The sequence below is a fragment of the Triticum dicoccoides genome, chromosome 6A, assembly GCF_002162155.2.
Source record: "Triticum dicoccoides isolate Atlit2015 ecotype Zavitan chromosome 6A, WEW_v2.0, whole genome shotgun sequence".
Taxonomy (NCBI): Eukaryota; Viridiplantae; Streptophyta; class Magnoliopsida; order Poales; family Poaceae; genus Triticum; species Triticum dicoccoides.
The window spans coordinates 19,433,393-19,453,844 of NC_041390.1; the positions used below are offsets into that span (position 1 = coordinate 19,433,393).

General features: G+C 45.2%; 2 protein-coding genes and 2 pseudogenes across 2 annotated transcripts in view; 3 read left to right on the forward strand and 1 right to left on the reverse strand.

Annotated features, from left to right (window-relative positions):
* The window catches only part of LOC119319510 (F-box/kelch-repeat protein SKIP4-like), an 8,479-nt gene extending 6,679 nt beyond the window's left edge, over positions 1–1,800 (forward strand). Inside the window, exon 4 of the mRNA XM_037593981.1 lies at positions 1,763–1,800. The gene's annotated coding sequence lies outside the window, so the exon portion shown is untranslated. The remainder of the gene's footprint in view (positions 1–1,762) is intronic.
* Positions 163–1,745, forward strand: LOC119315514 (annotated as a pseudogene).
* Positions 1,801–3,784: 1,984 nt separating the features above from the next.
* LOC119315515 lies at positions 3,785–4,543 on the forward strand (annotated as a pseudogene).
* A 12,327-nt stretch (positions 4,544–16,870) lies between these two features.
* Positions 16,871–18,321, reverse strand: LOC119314941. Its single transcript, XM_037589622.1, has 2 exons — positions 17,948–18,321; positions 16,871–17,479 (listed from the first exon to the last, which is right to left on the reverse strand). Exons 1-2 carry the CDS (start codon positions 18,152–18,154, stop codon positions 16,931–16,933), a joined length of 756 nt encoding a protein of 251 aa, XP_037445519.1. The 5' UTR covers positions 18,155–18,321; the 3' UTR covers positions 16,871–16,930.
* Between the last annotated feature and the right edge of the window lie 2,131 nt (positions 18,322–20,452).

The window sequence follows — 20,452 nt, forward strand, 5'->3', positions numbered from 1 at the left end:
CAACAGTTGACAAACACAGCTTGCCTAGCAATAGGTAGGGCTCCATATGCCCACCACAGCCGGGCACACTGGAAGCCATTGGAAGAAATAGGATAGAGCGGAACAACTGATGGAGGTGAGAAGAACAATCACGGTAAGCATCTTAAGGAAGTAATGCCCAAGATGCCCCCTTTGGCTTGCTTAGTTCCATGGCACCACTCTGGTGAGTAATCATGGTAACTTTAGAAGAATAGGACTCCAGAGATGCTAGGTTTGTCAAAGTTCCAATCAAATTCCCAACCCATCTCATTCCCCGGGAAATTGCACTATTTGACTTTTGACACTCATCATGCTCATCATTGTTGCCCTCCTCACACACTTCATTCTTTGTGTTTTAGTAGGCTAAACTAGCATACCAAAACGCCATGTACTTTGGAACGGAGGTAGTAGTAGTTATTTATAGAAGGTCAGCGCATGGGCTTGGTGTGTGGCCCAGACATCGCTCCTTCATCAAAATTCACATGTCAATTGTTGTGGCCATTTATTCCAACAGTAGGTGATGTAATTGTTCAAGAACTTTGGACGCTTTGTGGTGATCATCTACGGTTTAAGCAACCCAAAACTGAATATTGCAACAAACAGGGACAAAGCAACGATTGCGAAGTGGAACAACAGAGAAATACAACTCTTATTTTTTTTATGAAAAAGTAGGAGAATATCCTATTGTATATTATTAAAAAGTTATAAGTATGTAAATAAAAACTTAAAGTATCGCTTGATTTCCATCGCAGTACAGAAATAAAATGTATGTGCTAACCATGTCTGTAAGAGCATCTACAGCCGGACTACACAAATCCGCCCCCTAAACATCCGCAGAGCCGCCCGGGCAAGACTCTGGACAACGTTGGACGCCCCCTCAAAAGTCTTACCGACGAATCACACTCACATCAAAATCCTCAAATTCATGCAGATCCATGCACGTCAATCATATAGCACAAATTCATCAGCAATTCAACAATGCAACAAAGCAAGGCGAACCACAATTCAACTACTCAAGCATGCCAAAATGAAATTCAGCGTCCGGCCAACATGATGAATCACTCGATTGTCGCCATATGGGTCACGCCTGTGATAGCCGTGGCCGCTCTCGCGCCCTCATACTCTCTATGCAGGTTGGTCTCGATGACAAGTAGCTTTGAATGACAAGATTTGTGTTACGGGTGGGATTTGATTAATGTACAAATCACACAATTCTTGGGACATCTATGACAAAGCCACAGACTGTTAGTGTCCCACAAGAACCCGATGCTCACCCCTGACATCGTCAAATTCGTGGCATTCGTGATGAGCTGGTGACCACCCACAAGGCGTGCTGGAATAGGATGTACTTCCCGGGTATATACCACCTTGTTGACCAGTCCTGGAGGGGCAAGGAGAATGAGATTGCCCTATGCCGGTCTGGCCCGACGGTCGTTGTGGACCGGATGCTCTGCATGCTTGATCAGTCCCTCGGCACCCAGCTGATGATATAGCTGAATGAGACTAAGGAGTTGGTGATGGTTGGCAGGCTATTGCACAAGCCGCGCCCACCCTGTGAGCTCGTGGCTGTCAGCAGGAAGATCTACGTGGTCGGCCGCGGGCTGAGCATAGTGACCATCGACATGGACATGGTGGCCAGGGTGGACGGGTTCCTTGTGTCCTCATCGACGGGCCTACTGATGGAGCATGACTTCTTGCTCGAGAAATGCAGGGTCATCACCATCTGAAGACTGCCACTAGCTGGGTTGCTTGTACCGTGAACTGAAATAACAATGGACATTTATTTTCTTTTCTTATGGCTGTATATTGACTTGTATTTTGGTGAGATGGTTGTACATCGACTTTTAAGTGTTAACATGTTGAAAAAAGATCATTTATTCCTCGATTTGAATGTAAATAAATTCTGACCATAACATGTATTCTGATCGTAACTGAAACAATGTCATCATTCGGTGTATAGAATGGAAGCTGAATGTTGCAACAGTTCACAAATATATTTCACCATCCAGGCACACTGGAAGAGTTGAACAGGAAGATTCACTATGTATTGACTGAGTTACAGGACCTTTACACATATATGCGCCAACCCTACAATCTAGGCACGCAGGCATGGGCTACAATGTAGAAACTAGGATGGTTACAACAATATGTGGGACATGCCCAACGTGACATATACATGCGCTAATAGTAAGAGAAGCATCACTGGTGGAGGCGAGGTAACACTCACGTAAGAGTCTTTGAGGAAGTAATGCTAAATACACTCCTGTGGCTTGCTCAATTCCATCGTGCCACTCCGGTGAATAATCACGGTAACGCTAAAAGAGGACTCCAAGGATACTTGGTTTGTCAAAGTTCCAATCAAATTCCCAATGCATCTCATTCCGTGGGAAATTGCACTATCTGACTGCTGACACACTCATCATGATCATCATTGTTTCCCTCCTCATACACTTGGTCATGCTTTCTCCCTCTAGCAACTAAATGTGATTCTGCTATACAAGTAGTAGTTATTTATAGAAGGTCGGCAAATGGACATGATGTGTGGCCCAGGCAAATTTCCTTCACCAAAATTTACATGGCGGTTGTTGTGGACATTCATTTCTACCCCTTGTGAAATTTATTCCCACAACATGTGATGCAAGTGTTGAAGAACTATTGACGCTTTGTGGTGCCAATCTACAGTTTAAGCAACCCAAAACTGAATATTGCAACAAACAAGGACAAAGCAACGATTGCGAAGTGGAACAACATGGAAATAAAACTCTTGTTTTTCTATTAGAAGGTAGGAGAATATCCTATTGTATATATTATAAAAAAGTTAGAAGTATGTAAAGAAAAAAAAATTAGTATTACTTGATTTCTATCATGGTACAGAAATAAAATATATGTGCTACCAAACCCTGTTCATAAGAGCATCTACAACCGGACTATGCAAATCCGCCCCCTAAACATCTGTAGACGCGCCTGGGCACGACTCCGAACAGCATCAGACGGCCCCTCAAAAGTCCTACCGAACAACCATACTCCTCATACCCAAACCCTCAAAATCCATGCAAATCCATGCACGCCAATCATATAACACAAATTCATCACCAATTCGACAATGCAACAAAGTAAAATGAACCACAATTCAACAATTCAAACATGTCAAAATGAAACTCAATGTCCGGGCCGCGTCTAGCCAACATGATGAATCACTTGACAATCGCCATCTGGGTCACATCCACGACTGCCGTGGCCGATCTCACCCCCTCGTACTAGCTACACAGGTTGATCGCCTTCTTCTCACCTCGGGCCACTTCTTGCCTTGTGGATCCAAGAGGTTTGCATCGACTAACATTATCCTCGAATCCTATGTGTCCCGAGAAAGTTGCAACCACTCCTACAACTTCTTACTCTTCGTCATCCAATCCAATTGATTGTTGGGAGCTTGAGCCAACGTCTCTCTTCAACCTCTTGTTGTTGTTGTTGTTCTTGAGATCATCGACAAGTTGTTGCTAGTTCAGTTTACCATTCAATTTCAACCAACAATAGCTTAAAAGTGAATGGCTTCTTCTCGATTTGTTTGTACGAAGTGGCCGCCAACCCCATCTATCAAACAAGAATTACTCATGAGAATGCAACAAACAAAGCTAGCAATGCAAATGATGACAAAATGAAGACTAGTGACTCCAACCCCCACTTTGATTCCTGACAAGCATAGAGGAATAGCCACAGACATACTTCTTTACGTTGTCTTGAATGGTGGACCATCTATGTTGGAGAGATGCCTCAATGTGGGTGGCATGGATAGGGTTCGACTCCACATATTTTTTATGTTCATGGTAGTGCTTGTGAATCTTTTCCTAGTACTTGTTTCCCTTAAGCTTCATTCCACATATAGGGTCCATAATCTTGGCTAACCAAGCTTCAACCAACGAAACATCCTCATGGGTTGTATTGGCAGCTCTGAATGACAAGATTTATGTTACTGAAGGACTCGAACTGACAGACAAGTCACCTAGTTCTGGGGACATCCACGACAAAGCCACATACTCCTGGTGCTCCCACAAGAACCCGATGCTCACCCCTGACATCTTCAAATTCGTGGCGTTGGATGATGAGTTGGTGACCATCCACAAGGCGTCTTGGAACAAGCTGTACTTTGCAGGATTATATGACCCTGTCGACCAGTCCTGGAGGGACAAGGACAATTAGATTGTCCTGTGCTGGTCTGGCCCAACGGTCATTGTTGAGAGGCCGCTCTACAAGCCTTACCAGTCCCTCGGCACCAAGCTGATGATGTGACTGAATGAGACCAAGGAGTGGGTGATGGTCGATAGGCTGTCGAACAAGCTCACGCACCCGCCCTGCGAGCTCGTCATCGGCGGCAGGAAGATCTATGCGATTGGCCAGGGGGCTGAACACAGTGATCATCTACATGGACACGGCGACTAGGGTGGAGGGGCTCCTGGTGTGCTCGCCGACGGGCCCGCCGATGGAGCATGACTTCCCGCCGGAGAAGTGTGGGGTCATCACCATCTGAAGATCCTTACTAGTTGGGTTTGCTTTGTACTGTGAAATGAAATAATAGTGGATATTTTTCTTTTCCTCTGGTTGTATATCGACTTGTGTATTTTGGTGAAATGGTTTTACATCGACTTTTAACTCTTAACATGTGGAAAGAAAAGGTTGTTTGTTCCTGGGGTTGAATGCGAATAAATTCTGATCGTAACGGGTTTTTCCTCTATCCTACTCACATTAATTCATACACTTTTCGCCTGGTTCTCCTGTTGAAAACTGAAACAATGTCATCAATCAGTGGATATAATGGATTTCCCCCACATGGTAGTAAAGGTGAATGTTGCAACAGTTGACAAACATATTATCACCACAACCGAGCACACTGGAAGAGCCGAACCACTCTTGGAGGCGAGGTAACACTCAAGGTAAGCATCTTTGATGAAGTAATGCCCAAGACACTCATGTGGCTTGCTCAGTTCCATCCCGCCAGTCTAGAGTAATCAGGATAGCGCTAAAAGAGGACTCCAAGGATACTCAGATTGTCCAAGTTTCAATCAAATTCCCAACGCAACTCATTCTATGGGAAATTGCACTCTTCGTTGGTGACACTCAGCGTGCTCATCATTGTTGCCCTCCCCCCCACACTTGATCGTGCATTCTCCCTCTAGAAACTAAACATGATACTGCTAAAAGTAAGGTAGTTATCTATAGAAGGTGAGACAAACTAAAGGCGATTTTAGTATACAGACGTGTTATGTCATAGATTCTCGTGGTATGTCAATTGTTTTTCTTGGATTTTCAAATATGAAAATGATGATTTTTGAACGGGATTGATTAGATTAGGGAATTAAGCGAATCGAAAAGAAATGTCATGGGGTTATGCGAAATAGAGTAGAAATCACCCAATAGGATTGGTGATGGAAATAGTTTTGTAGCAGTGATAATAGTAACAACAGTAGTAGTAACTTAGTAAGAACAATATGTAGGAAAATTGTAGGCATTGGATTGCCGATTTGTTAGATGATATTCATCATATAACTTAGGGCGATGCGGCACTAGCTCCAGTTCATAAATATAATGTAGGCATGTATTTCGTAAATAGTCATACATGCTTATGAAAAGAACTTGCGTGACATCTTTTGTCCTACCCTCCCGTAACAGCAAGGTCCTATTGGAAAATAAGGAATATTAAGGCCTCCTGTTAATAAAGAACCGGAACAAAGCATTAACACATGGTGAATACATGAACTCCTTAAACTACGGTCATCACCGGGAAGTGTCCTGACTATTTTTCACTCCGGGGTTTCCGGATCATAACACGTAATAGGTGACTATAACTTGCAAGGTCGGATCTAGAACATGGATATAACGGTGATAACATAAACGGTTCAGATCTGAAGTCATGGCATCCTGGCCCAAAGTGTCAAGCATTAAGCGTAGCAAAGTCATAGCAATATTAATCTTAGAACATAGTGGATACTGGGGTTCAAGCCCTAATAAAACTAACTCGATTACATGATGAATCTCATCCAACTCCTCACCGACCAGTGAGCCTACGAAGGAATTACTCACTCCCGATGGAGAGCATCATGGAATTGGCGATGGAGGAGGGTTGGTAATGACGAAGACAGAAGATCCCCCCTCTGGAGCCCCAAACGGACTCCAGATCTGGCCTCCCGATGAAGAACAGGAGGTGACAGTGGCTCCGTATTGCGAAACAAGATAATTCTTCCTTCCTAATTTTTTCTGAAAAAATATGATTTTATAGCGTTGGTTTCAGGGTCTGCGGGCCACCAGGTGGGGACAACCCACCTGGGCACGCCTGGAGGGGGGGGGGGGGCAGGCACGCCCTGGTGGGTTGTGCCAACCCAGGTGCCCCCCTCCGGTAGTTCTTGGCTCCAGAAATTTTGTTTTATTGTATAAAAATTACTTGCAAAGTTTCATTCCAATCCAAAAACTTTTATGCGAAAGATCCCTGAAACTACTAAAACAACTAAGTTTTGCTTCGTACACAACCCAAAAAGTTTACGCGAATCTTAAAGTTGCTTAAAAAATACCATCGTCAGCGGCAACTTGGTGGCTATTGGAAGGCAATCGGGCACTTCGTTAACGAGTTGAGAGATTCGCAGTAGTTTTAGTCTTCGTGCTCATACTTGAGCGGGAAGAAAACCATCAGCGGCTATTATTGTTTCCAGCACCGCTTGTCTTCCTGATGCTTCGCATGCTCAGATTGGAAGGGTAAAAAAAGGTCTAGATCTCGCATGCCACATTTGGCAGATGTTCAAGAACGAACAAAACACTGCCACTATAACAATCTACGTGCAAGTGAGCCTCATCTCAGTGGTCAATTTCTCTTACTCTATCGAAGCACAAGCCACTATAACAATCTACGTGCTCCATTACAAACATTTATAGTTGCTCGATAAAGTTCCTTTCTTTTAGATAAAGATGTACTCCTTTTATAGCCAATAGTTACATCTAGAATCCAAGGTCGACAGCTCATATAGAGTGAACACTAGTAAAGTTCTGAACACATGTGCTTTAAATGGACCTTAAGCTAGTACTAAGGGAATCTCCCAAAACGTTCAGCAAAGAGACTCTTACAAATGTCCACGGACGTGTCCATGGACTTTCGGCGGGCTGACATCGCCCAACCCTATTCCCTGAACAAGAAGGAGAGACATTCAACGTTGATCATAGTAGTTCGTAGGATTTTTACAATGCAACAAATCCACAGACTCCTGGTGCTCCCACAAGAACCCGATGCTCACCCCTGACATCTTCAAATTCGTGGCATTGGATGATGAGTTGGTGACCATCCACAAGGCGTCCTAGAACAAGCTGTACTTTGCAGGATTATACGACCCTGTCGACCAGTCCTGGAGGGGCAAGCACAATGAGATTGTCCTGTGCTGGTCTGGCCCAACGATCATTGTCGAGAGGCCGCTCTACATGCCTTACCAGTCCCTCCGCACCAAGCTGATGATGTGACTGAATGAGACCAAGGAGTGGGTGATGGTCGACAGGCTGTCGTCCTGCAAGCTCGTCATTGTCGGCAGGAAGATCTATGTGATCGGCCGGGGGCTGAACACAGTGATCATCGACATGGACACGATGACTAGGGTGGAGGTGTTCCTGGTGTGCTTGTCGACGGGCCTGCCGATGGAGCATGACTTCCCGCCGAAGAAGTGTTGGGGCATCACCATCTAAAGATCCTTACTGGCTGGGTTTGCTTTGTACTGTGAACTGAAATAATAGTGGACATTTTTCTTTTCATCTGGTTGTATATCGACTTGTGTATTTTGGTGAAATGGTTTTACATCGACTTTTAACTATTAACATGTGGAAATAAAAGGTTGTTTTTTTTGAAATAAAACATCCTCTTTATTTATTAGTAATAATGGTTACATCATCTACAAGAAAATTTACAATATCGTTCATAGGTTCCTCAAACCAATCCCTTGTTTCAGAAAATTTAGCTACTCTAGCAATATCATGAGCTACTTTATTTGTCTTCCTATTACAATGTTTAAATCTAACTAACAGAAAATCACAAGCCATAAAATAACAATCATCAAAAACAGCTGCCGCCGCTCCCGTTGTATGTCCTCCACTCTTCATCGTGTCAATTACTTCCATATTGTCGGAGTTAACAACAAGTCGGTTGCCTCCCGCCTTTTGTGCAAGTAATAACCCAAAACGCAGTGCCATGGCTTCTGTTGTTAAAACATCTGCACACCAATCCATCTTCCAATTCCCTTCAACAATAAATCTTCCTTTATCATCTCTAAGTACAGCTCCCGCTGTGCCTCTAAGCATGTCTTAATCGAACGAAGCATCGACATTTAATTTCACAAAACCTAGAAGGGGTATCGTCCATCCCTCTATTTTATTTGTTGCCTTGGAGGATTGGGCAATAACATAGTTCATCGTTATAGCACGGGCTCCCATCGAAATTTGGTATATATCTTGGGTCTTTCTCTGATGGACTAGCGAACGTCTTTCCCACCATAAATACCAGGCTGTTACAGCGATCAGTTCGCGAACATTCTGTATGCCCACTGTAGATAGCTCATGTTCTGGCATAAAAAGTAGAAATTCAAGTACTGCCTCTCCCTCACGATCGACCGCACAGGCTTTTTTAATGGCTTCGTGCAGTCCCAGTTTCTCCCACACCTCTTTTGCCTTTTGACATAAAAATAATAAGTGTTTAGTATCTTCATGCCCGTTCGAACATGATGGGCAGGTGGGCGAAATTTTCATATGTCTATTAGCAAGTGTAACACGACACGGGAGGGTTTCATGTAAGGTACGCCAAATAAAAATCTTCACTTTTGCTGGACAACATAATTTCCAAATCTTGCTCCAAATAGTATTGACATTTATTCCTCCCATGCCATCTGAGTGTTGCAATTTCCTCCCATTTTGCGTTTTCCATTCCTCCAGATAAGCAGAACGAACCGTGAACAGTCCATTCTTTGTAAAACTCCAAGCTATGAAATCCGACATGTCATACGTGGGGAGGGGGATCATAAGCACCCTCTGGACATCAATTGGCCACAATGTTTGTCTTACCAAATCTTCATCCCAGCAATTGTTGATTGGATCTATAAGATCAGCAACTTTTGTTAGAATCTGCCCTCTTCTAGGAGTGATAATTTTCCTATTTGCCCCATTCGGGATCCATGCATCTCTCCAGATATCAATATTCTGTCCATTACCAACTCTCCAAATATAACCTTTTTTAAGAGAATCCACTCCGGCCATAATGCTTTGCCAAGTGAAAGAGGATCCTTTTTTCAGACCCGCATTCATTAAATCTCCATCTGGAAAATATTTAGCTCTCAAAATGGTGGCACACAGGGAATCAGGGTTATCAAGCAGGCGCCACGCTTGTTTGGCTAACAAGGCCAGATTGAAACAATGTATGTCTCGAAAACCCATTCCTCCTTGGTCTTTAGGTACACACATCTTCCACCATGCCATCCAATGCATTCTCTTCTGATTGTCTTCGTCACCCCACCAAAAATGCGACATCGCGTCAATGATTCCTTTATAAATCTTTTTAGAAATTTTAAAGACGGACATTGCATAAGTTGGGATAGCTTGTACAATCGATTTGAGAAGGATTTCTTTTCCTCCTGTTGATAGCAACTTTTCCTTCCAACCACTGATTTTCATAACAATTCGATCTATTAAGAATTGGAAACAATCACTTTTGTCCATACCCACATTTGAAGGCAGACCCAAATATTTGTCATTGAGAGCTTCAGTCATAATGTTCAGAATAGTACATATATGCGCCTTATCTTCCACTTTCGTGTTGGGACTAAAAAATATACTAGATTTTTCAACACTCACCATTTGCCCCGATGCAGCACAATAAGCATCCAAAACTGCTTTCAGCGCCTCCGCGTTCATGGAATTAGCTTGCATCAGGATTAATGAATCATCTGCGAATAGGAGATTTGAAATAGATGGGGCATCTCTGCTAACTTTAATTCCGGAAATACTTCTATTCTCCTCTGCATTAGCTAAGAGTGCAGTTAGGCCTTTCGTACATAACAAAAATAAATATGGGGAGAGAGGGTCCCCCTGCCTCAGTCCTCTAGATGGTTTGAAGCTCTCTGTTTCTTCCGTGTTAAAACGAACCCGATATTCCACCGATGACACACATTGCATAATTAAATTCACCCAATCCTGCTGAAATCCTAGTCTCAACATGATTTCCTTTAAAAAAGGCCACTCCACTCGGTCATATGCTTTGTGCATGTCCAGTTTGATTGCACACAGGCCCTCTTTACCGGTCCTTTTATTTTTTATTTTTTGGAAACATTCATAAGCCACTAAGATGTTATCTGTAATCATTCTTCCAGGCACAAAAGCACTTTGGGTAGGGCTAATAATATCTGGGAGGGTTGTCTTCAAACGAGAAGCAATCATCTTTGAAATGACCTTATACACCACATTGCACAAGCTGATTGGTCTAAATTGAGTTACCTTTTCCGGGGAGTTAACTTTTGGGATCATTACTATTGTAGTATCATTCCAACCATCAGGTATAGTACATGTATTCACCGCTTGGAGAACCTCTTCAGTCAAATCATCCACTAACATAGCCCAAAATCTCTTATAAAAATGGCGTGAAGGCCATCTGGCCCCGGCGCCTTTAAATCACCAATGTCAAAAAGTGTCTTCCTAACCTCTTCGGCCGTGTAGGGGGCAAGGAGAGCCCTATTCATCTCATTCGTTACTTTTTTTTTACAAGGGAGAGGACCTCATGGTTTGGTTGATTAACTTCTGAAGTAAACAGGTTAGAAAAATACCCTAGAATATGATTCTTCATCTCCGTGTCTTTTACCCAAACCCCATTATCGTCAAACAATTTTTTTATCTGATTTCTCTTCTTTCTAGCTGTTGCAGCGTTATGGAAAAAAGAAGTATTGCGATCACCATGCAATAACCAGTTTACTCGACCCCGTTGTAGCCAGTGTATCTCCTCTTGTTCCAATAAATTTTCAATCAATACAATAGTCTCCTTTTGACGTGCAAGAGAGTTAGCATTCACAGGCCCTCTCCGTAATTTTTCTAAATCTTTTTTTAGTTTGTTGATTCTTTTTTTCGGACCCTTAAGGATATCACGATCCCAAGTGTGCAAATCTGCATGTACCGCTCTTGTACGATCAGCGAGAGACGGCCCTATGCCTAACATCTTCGCTTTTTCCCAAGCTGTACGTACAACTTCCACAACCGTCTCTTCTTTCAGCCATCGAGCTTCAAAATGTTTTCTTCGACTTTTTGAGTGGTCAAAAATATTATCGTCAAAATATTCCGTGTCTAAAATAATAGGGCGATGGTCTGAGTGTACATGTTCTTCGTTTATAACCACCGCTCGAGGGAATTTATTCGCCCAATCCACATTACAGACCGCTCGATCTAGTCTTTCCCTGATTTCGCCCCTCCTCCATGTAAATAAGTCACCCATACATCCCATATCTGCTAGTCCACAATCTCCCAAACAATTTCGAAAATCTCTCATCATCACATTTGGTCTCACATTCCCTCCCTCTTTCTCAGATGATAACAAAATTTCATTAAAATCTCCTAAAACTACCCATGGGTGATCGCCCTTCTTATACAAATTTCGAATATCATCCCATGACAAAGCACGGTCACTCCAGTTGGGGTGCCCATAAAAGCCTGTTAAACGCCACTGTACAGAATTCCCATTCATGAAAACAACATCAATAAAATTATTTGACACATAGTTCAACTCAACTTTATTCATATTCTGATAAAACAAGACAAGACCACCCGCCCGGCCATCGCTCTCAACTAAAAACATTGAATCGAAATTTAAAACTCGACGAAGCTCATCGGCTTTACATTTATTTAAGTAAGATTCTGAAAGGAAAATTAGCTCTGCTTTCGTACGCTCCTGTAGATCCAAGAGCTCGCGAATCGCCGTGGGAGAGAGCATCCCACGGCAGTTCCATCCGATGATTCTCATTTGGCCCGGCGTACCTCCTCTTCGGAGGCCGCCGATGCGCCATCATCTCCAACCGACTCCCTTCTCTGCTGCCCCGGAGCCTCTTCTTTCTCCTCAACTTCTTTTGATACGTGTGTAACCACCCCATTCCCATCCCTCACAGCTTCCACTCTACCCATACATACACGCTTAGAAGAAACATTTATGTCCCCATACAGAATACGCTCATAGCTATCCATGGTTTTCTCAAAAGAGAAATCTAGCTCACTACCAGTTGCTGGAGCTTCATAGAGGCTTCTTTTTTTACCTATAATGTTCTTGCGTGCTCCCTCTGAACTCCCAACTCCTCCTCCCTTCTTTCCTTTTCTTCCCTTTTCTTTTGTCTTTCCCTGCATGGAGTTCTTTGTAGCATTGAAAGTGTAAATAGGGGTGTCAGTGGTATTTTTTGTAGCAAGTCTTGCAGCGACAGCCCCCGACAGCGCCTCCAGCACCCCCGGGCGAAAAAGGAGTTGATCACCCCATTGCAGAGCCGCCCTACTCTCCTGGACGACCGGGTTAGGCTGGTATGCAGCCATAGCCACAACAGACCTGATGGGGGAAGTACTATTCCCCTGATGCAACATGTCCTGGCCCGCCTGGTCAGGTACAACAACCGTGGTGGGAGCCGCTCCCCCCACCAGCGCTTGGCCCTCCTGGCCTTCGCTAGTAGGGGGTGCAGGGGTGTATGGTGATGCATTCTGGGACGCTACAGGGAGACGACCCTCCTGGCCGACCTGCAGTGCCCCCTTGGTGGGCGCCCTTCTAGCCGTCATTTCTTGGCCCTCCTGGCCAAGGCTAGCGCGCTCGAGTGGCCCGCGCTCCAGGTCCACCTGACCCGAGGCAGCTCCTACGGGCACTAGCAGAGAAGGTACTTGCCCCCGGCCCTCCTGGCCGAGCAAGTGGTCTCCCTGGACTGGACCTCCAGTCGCTAGGATAGACGATGCAGCATCTTTCTCTTTCACAGTGAGATCACTCACAGCTTTGGTGACTTTGACCACCATACCTTCAGTAGCCTTTGAGATGTTTTTTCTACTATAGCCCGAGTACACAAGAGCTCTTTTTTCTACTAGCTGTATTTCCCTTCCAGTAGGCCTCTACACTGAGTTTTTTTTGCAAAAACAGCTACTCTACTCTCTTTAGGAATCCTACAGAACCTTTCCGACATATGGCCTACAAGCCCACAACATTCACAATATGACGGCAACTTTTCATAACGAACATCATAGTAAAGTTTTTCTTTGCTGCCTAGAGGAGTGAATTCTACTCTACTCTTAATTGGCTCGTGTAGCGGGACTTTCACACGAACATGCAAATACTTCTCTACTATCATGTGATTCTGGTGTGAGACGGTTATCACCTCCCCGATTTGGTCCCCTAGAGATGAACCCACATCTTCAATTTTAAGCTCAAACGGTAGGTCACGAACCTGGGCCCAAATAGCCATGGTTCCAAGATCCACCTCCGCCGGGTTACCCTTGCCGTCGAACTCGGCGAAGACGATCCCATCACGCTTATGGTGCCACGGCTGGGCTTTCAACACAAAGCGTCTATCCACGTCGGCAGAGAAGTTCAGGATGAACCTCCCGTCGTCGCTGTCCACCTCCTGGACGGTGACCTCGCCTTGCAGCCTCCAAGCCGACGAAGCACGAAGGTCATCAACAAGGACCTGCGGGTGAACTTGGAAAGGCGATAGAAATCACCCCACCACCAAGAAACCCCTCACAGCCCTCCTGGCGGCCTCCATAACGATGACCAGCGGTGAGCCATCCCCACAAGGTTGCCTGGACACCTGCATCTTTTCGCCCCCAGGTGAAGTAGTCAGAGAACCGCTCCCCATGGTCGCCGGCACACTCCCCGATCCCTGACCCACCTCCCTCTCCGCCTCCCCCTTTCTCTCCATAGCTATCTCTCCCTTACTCACTAAAACAACTTGTACAGGGAAGAAATTCACACAGGAAAACAGAAGAACTTGCTGTGTATGGAGAGCTGATGACTCGAGACCCCCCCTCTCTGCTGTAGATATAGTTCCTCCCCTCACCCAAATTCACCACCAGCATGATGAGAATTGTGCATTTATCAAAAATTAAAAGATCATAAATGGGCAGTTTCCAAAATAAAGAGGCACTAATTTCTCTTTTTTCCTTTAATGTACAGATAACATGCATCCCCTGATTTCTGTCTTTCTCTTTTATATCTCTCAGAGAAAGAATCTCTCTGTAATCCAACGCAATCACACTAGTTTCCATACTAGTAGCATCCAAAATCGGACCCCCTGCCCCAAACGGGATCAAATCCTGAGAAACAAGGTCCCTATTATATGGAAGTACCTCTGATTTGTCGCCGTTGTAGCCGCCGGCTTTCACACTCCCCACCAGATCAGTGGGGCTCCTCTCTGGGTTCATGCCCATCATCTCCTCCGCCCTCCTCTTCATCCGCTTCCAGCACCTTTTCCGGTTTAGAGATTGCCGGAGGATCCGCCTTGACGTGGCCTTGATTTCTTCCCAATCCAGATTGCCCACCGGGCCCCCGACGGAAATCTCCGCCCTCTTGGGGACGCGAGGCTCCGTTGACTCCGCCTGGGACGCCGTTGTTGCCTGCCCCCTCCCGTTGGGGTCACGAGCCGCCGGGGCCTCCGCCGGATTCCCCGTCTCCATCACTCCCCTTTCTCTATCTCCGTCGCCGCCAGATCGCCAGGCGATCGCGGGAGCTCTTTTTTCCTGGCGTCTCACGTAAAGGGTTATTTGTTCCTAGGGTTGAATGTGAATAAATTCTGATCGTAACAGGTTTTTGCTCTATCCTACTCACATTAATTCATACACTTTTCGCCTGGTTCTCCAATATTGAAAACAGAAACAATGTCATCAATCGGTGGATATAATGGATTCCCCCCCCCCCACATGATAGTAAAGGTGAATGTTGCAACAGTTGACAAACATATTATCACCACGACTAAGCACACTGGAAGAGCCGAACCGCTGTTCGAGGCGAGGTAACACTCACGGTAAGCATCTTTGATGGCCCTGTTTGGATACTCTAACTAAGTTAGAGGCTAGAGTTAGATTCTAACTCTAAACTAACCTTGAACTAACTCTAACCAAAGTGGTGTTTGGATAGCAAGGTTAGATTGACAATAAATGCTCCTTCTCAATCATTTGGCTACTTTAGACCCTATTTTCTGCCGGATTTGATGTGGCCGGCTCTTGTGTGGCCTCCTCCCGCTCACAATTGACATAAACGAATCATGTTTACAAATCAAGCATGCAAAACTTGATAAAAAAATTGTCCATACAAATGAGATGTCCCACTTAAACATAACTTAAACATACAAGTCGTCAATCGAAGCTTCAAAAAATATTACACTCCATAAAACAAAGCATGGGCTAACTCATCACGGAAGGCATTCATGTTGATATCTTCAACAAGAGGTTCGTCTTCTGGCCATGCGGATGCAGAAGAACTAGGCATTGGGTTATAATTTTCATCTGCATCACAAGCATCAAATTCCCTATCCGCAATTCTGCTCTCTCAAAAGAAATTATGAAGAGCCATACAGGCAACAATAATTCTACTTTGCTTGTCCTCTGGAAATTTTGGCATGTTCAATAAAATCCTAAATTTCATCTTCAACACTCCAAAGGATCGCTCAACGACATTCCTAACTTTGGCATGTGCATGGTTGAAGGTTTCTTTCATACCTTGTGGCGGCGGGCCATTTTGCCATTGTTGCACATGGTACCTTGTACATCTGTATGGTGAAAGGTAGCCTGGCCGGTTTGGGTATCCCGCATCAACCACATAATACTTCCCTACATATTATGAAAGGCATAGAATGAGACTTAGATGAACTAGTATAGTTAGATAAAAAATATTGCAAGACAGTTCAAGTCGCAAACCTGGTGGTGGATGTGGAAATTTGTCTTGATGAGTAGTTACGGCATCTTTGAAAACTCTCATGTCATGTGCTGAACCAGGCCATCCCGACATCACAAATGTAAATCTCATGTCAAAATCACAAACAGCAAGCACATTCTGACTGGTTTCATTGTGCCTGTTCAAGTATGGAACCCTCTTACTCTTATCCACCACAACATTCACATGTGTCCCATCTATAGCTCCTATGCAGTCATTGAAGTGTGGCCAGAATACTGGATTTTTTAAGTTTGGGTGCACCTCTGAAAATGTTGGATCCTTAGGTACAATTGTGTCATGTGCTAACCTGAGGAGGCATGCCAAAACTCTATTAAATGTCCTACTTACTGTCTCCATAGACCTTCTGGAACGGTTCTCAGCCTGTCTAACTGACTGTGGTGATCCAACAATCCATAAAAACATAGCTAGAGCCTCTACAGATGTCATTTTTGTAGTGGACTTCAAGCCATATGATTGCACCAAAGTATTATGTAGCCTATTAAACAAAGGTCTCTCAACCCTAAACATGTTATAGCATTGGGTATCTCGGGCTAGTGTCTCGTGCACCCAATCCAAACCAGAATATCCACTGACCCTCCTAGGTAGTTTCACAAAGTAGTTATCAGAGTACATACCCAAGATAGGAACCAACTTCAAGATTAAATTCTCGGACTGCACCAAATTGTTGCGGCACATGGATATGATCTCATCCTCACTTGTGCTACCTCCATCATATTCTTCTTCCTCAGTCATGGGGACATGATCTTCTTCCTGCTTCAACACATGTACCAAATCGTCAACACATAGCATAAAACTTGAAGGAATGTAAGCAAATGAAATTAATTCGGCCCGCAGATAAAACAAAATAGGTTCAACACAAATAATAGTTCAACGCCTCACAAACACATACACATGACAGGTTCAACATACAACAATTTAAATAGGTTCAACATCTTAACACACACTTCCCAACTACTCCAAATTGTTGTCTCTGCACCATTTCTTGAAGTAACCCAACCTAAGCTCAGGAGTTAATTGGCCACAAAAGAACTCCCTTTGGTACTCCGTTTCGAACATCTTGGACATAGCATAGACAGAGTCAACTGTTTGCTGAACACCGCACTCAAATGCTAGCTCCTGACACCTCTTCACAGAAAATGCAGCCTTCTCATTTGCACGTTTCTGCATTTGCTTAGTGTTGGCTGCGACAGACTCCTTGTAGGTATTGGCTATGTCCTTGACAATTTTCACCATTGGGCTCTTGCTCTTCTTCAATGGACTAGTCAAAGTGCTTGAAGTGCTTAATGACCTCTTGCCCCTCTGGCTCCTCTGGTTGCTTGTACTTGTAGGTGTTCCTTGAAACTCCTCTTCTGCCCCTGCATCTTGCCCTTGAGTCTGACCATAATCATCTCCAGGCACAAAGGCTGTGCTTCCATCCACGGTGCAACCTCTGAACAGTTGATCAAGCAACTCCTCGTTTGCTGGAGGACCCCACCGCAACTTCCTTAGGTATGGTTTCTTCTGCAAGATAGTGAAAATGTAAAACTAGTTAGGATATGAGAGCACACTTCAGAATCTATCTACTATATTATTAAAATGAGTCATCCTGTATGTGCAGCCAAGAAAAAGTGAAAAAGGAGTGCAAAATAATCTGATTCACTGATTGTATAGTGGGTTCAAATTAGAACAAACAAGATTTAAAAATAGTACAGTGCGTAGAAGAATAAAGCATTTATATTATGTAAAAATAATTCAGAATTGTAGTTGAACTTCACTTTTTGAGTAAATTTTGTTGCCGCTGACCAAAATAAGCACAACCCAGCCTAGCATATGAAACATAAGTACATTATGTAGTTGAGTCACATCTAGCTAGCCTTAGTTAAAAGTGCACCTCTGCTAACCAAAATAAGCACAACCCAGCCTAGCATATGAAACATATGTACAGTATGTAGTTGAGTCACATCTAGCTAGCCTTAGTGAAAAGTGTACCTCTGTGTGTGTTATCCAGAACTCAGAGTCGGCATCAATGGTTCCATCTGGTTTCCTCCCCAACCCTGTGTGCACTTGCATGTATCGCCAAAAGGAGTGGGTGTTTTTTAGTACGACTATCAGGTTCTTCACCTGCACACGGGAATACACCAACCCCCTTCTAGCAAGTAAGCCGTCCATAACAGCTTGGTACCCTTCAGCAGTCATTGTTACACCATTATACGTTCCTGCTGCACGTTTCTCAATGCACAATTCTAACAAGCAAGCACTATTAGCATCATTCCATTGGGCTCGATTGTTTTGGCTCACCGAGGGACCTCCGGAGCTCGCAAACTCTTCCACGTCATCCTCCAATTCTTCATCACCATTGTCAAAGGGAGCGCCAGAGCCGGATGCTTGCGCACGGACAGCACTCCTCGGTGCCCAGCGGCTGGGTGCCGCGGCGGCTGAGTTGGCGCGCTGCCGAACATCGCCGCCACTGAACGCCGTGCCGGTGCGCTGGTTACGGCGGCTGGGTGCCGCAGCGGCCGAGTTGGCGCGCTGCCGAACACCGCCGCTGCCCCCGACGACGACCCGCCAAGGAACACGCCACCATTTCCTCCTCCACGACCGGCCGCCGCCGCCGAGGAGCCGCCGAAGTTCAGTCGCCGAGCGTAGGGTGGGCGATAGGGAGGGAGCCCGGAGCCCCTGACGCGCCCAGGGAGGAGCTCGTCATCATCGCTCTGGAGGAAGGCTCCGTAGAGCCCAAGCCCCGGGAACCCCTCCGACACCGGTGCTTGCGAGTTGAGGTCGAGACCGACATGGGTAGCAGGGCCGCTTGCCGATGGCTGCGAACCCCAAACGTCGAAGCCGTCTCCATCCATCGCGGGTGCTCTACTCCAAGCTATACTACCTGCACCAGAAGAGAAGAATCAATAGCACATTCAGGAAAGCACAATGGAAACACGCAGAAAGAAGAGAGTAAGGAGACCGGAGTAATATTCGGGAACACATGAAAAGATGGATAAAATATATAGGTTAAGATAACCAACTTCTACGACAAACAACTATACATAGGATTGTGGTACACAGGACTTTATACAAGCATGCGGTTCCACTTTTACACAAGCATTTTATAACAACGATTGTGATACACAGGACAGGAGTAAATATACACATTTTAGGCAAAGCAATGTAAGTAAATATAAATAGCAAAGAACAACCTCAGCCCCCACCTTTTCACATGCCTGTATTGCAGCCATTTAGCAATGATAGTAGAAAACGAAACACAACAGAAGGAATTGAGGTACAAAGTATCCTATAAAATCCAAGCCATAGTAGCCCGGAACGCGGGTCGACGCCGTGTCCCGTGTACCGTTCCCATGATGACCGGACGTTGCAGGTATACAAGGAATGAAAAAACACAGCATGGCCGTAACTGTAGGCGAGATAATTTAGGAACAGAAGGCCAGAAAGGACGTAAATAACAGCAGTCCTCTAATACCGGATGTACTTCCTTAATTTACTCTTGCCTTGAACGATATTGCACTCTTTCCTTAATCTGTTTTTGTTTCCATGTACAATAATAGTCTTCCTTCTTCAGGAAATTCATGAATTAGACTGGCCATCTAGCAACCAAAACACATGACCCAAATTACAAAAATTCATGGAATAAATTGTCCATCTAGCAACCAGAGAAGGAACCCTCGAACTCACCCCTAGATGCGCTGCGAGCGGCGGTCGGAGAAGGGCGAGCGGCGGCCGGTGAGGAGGGAGCAGCGGGAGCGGCGACCGAGGGAGGGCGAGCGGCTGACGGAGGAGGGCGAGCGGCGGCCGGTGAGGAGGGAGCGGCGCGAGCGGCGACCGGAGGAGGGCGAGCGGCTGGCGGAGGAGGGCGAGCGGGGCCGCAGGAGGGCGCTCCCGGGGTTCCGGCGGCGCGGCGCTGCGCTTGGGCGAGCGGCGCAATGGGGAGGAGTCGTGCGAGGTGGGTGGAGAGGAGGGATCTGGTGCGGGAGGGATGAGTTTTTTTACTATTTTTTTAGTGGGCCCAGAAAAACTAACCCAAATAAGCTCCTCTAGTGTGGGCTAGTTTTTTGGGGTGGGTTAGATCCAACTAACCCAAACTCACCCATCATGTTTGGATCTTTTTGGGTTATTTGAGCCCAATCTAACTATATCTAACTCTAACTTAGGGATCCAAACAGGGCCGATGAAGTAATGCCCAAGACGCTTATGTGGCTTGCTCACTTTCATCCCGCCAGTCTAGAGTAATCAGGATAGCGCTAAAAGAGGACTCCAAGGATACTCGGATTGTCAATCAAATTCCCAACGCAACTCATTCTATGGGAAATTGCACTCTTCGCTGGTGACACTCAGCGTGCTCATCATTGTTGCCCTCCCCACACACTTGATCATGCATTCTCCCTCCAGAAACTAAGAGTATCTCCAGCCGCGCTCCCAGAAAGGCCTCCCGAAGCGTTTTTTTCGCGCCGGCGTAGAAAAATTGGCCCAGTCGCACCTCTAGGA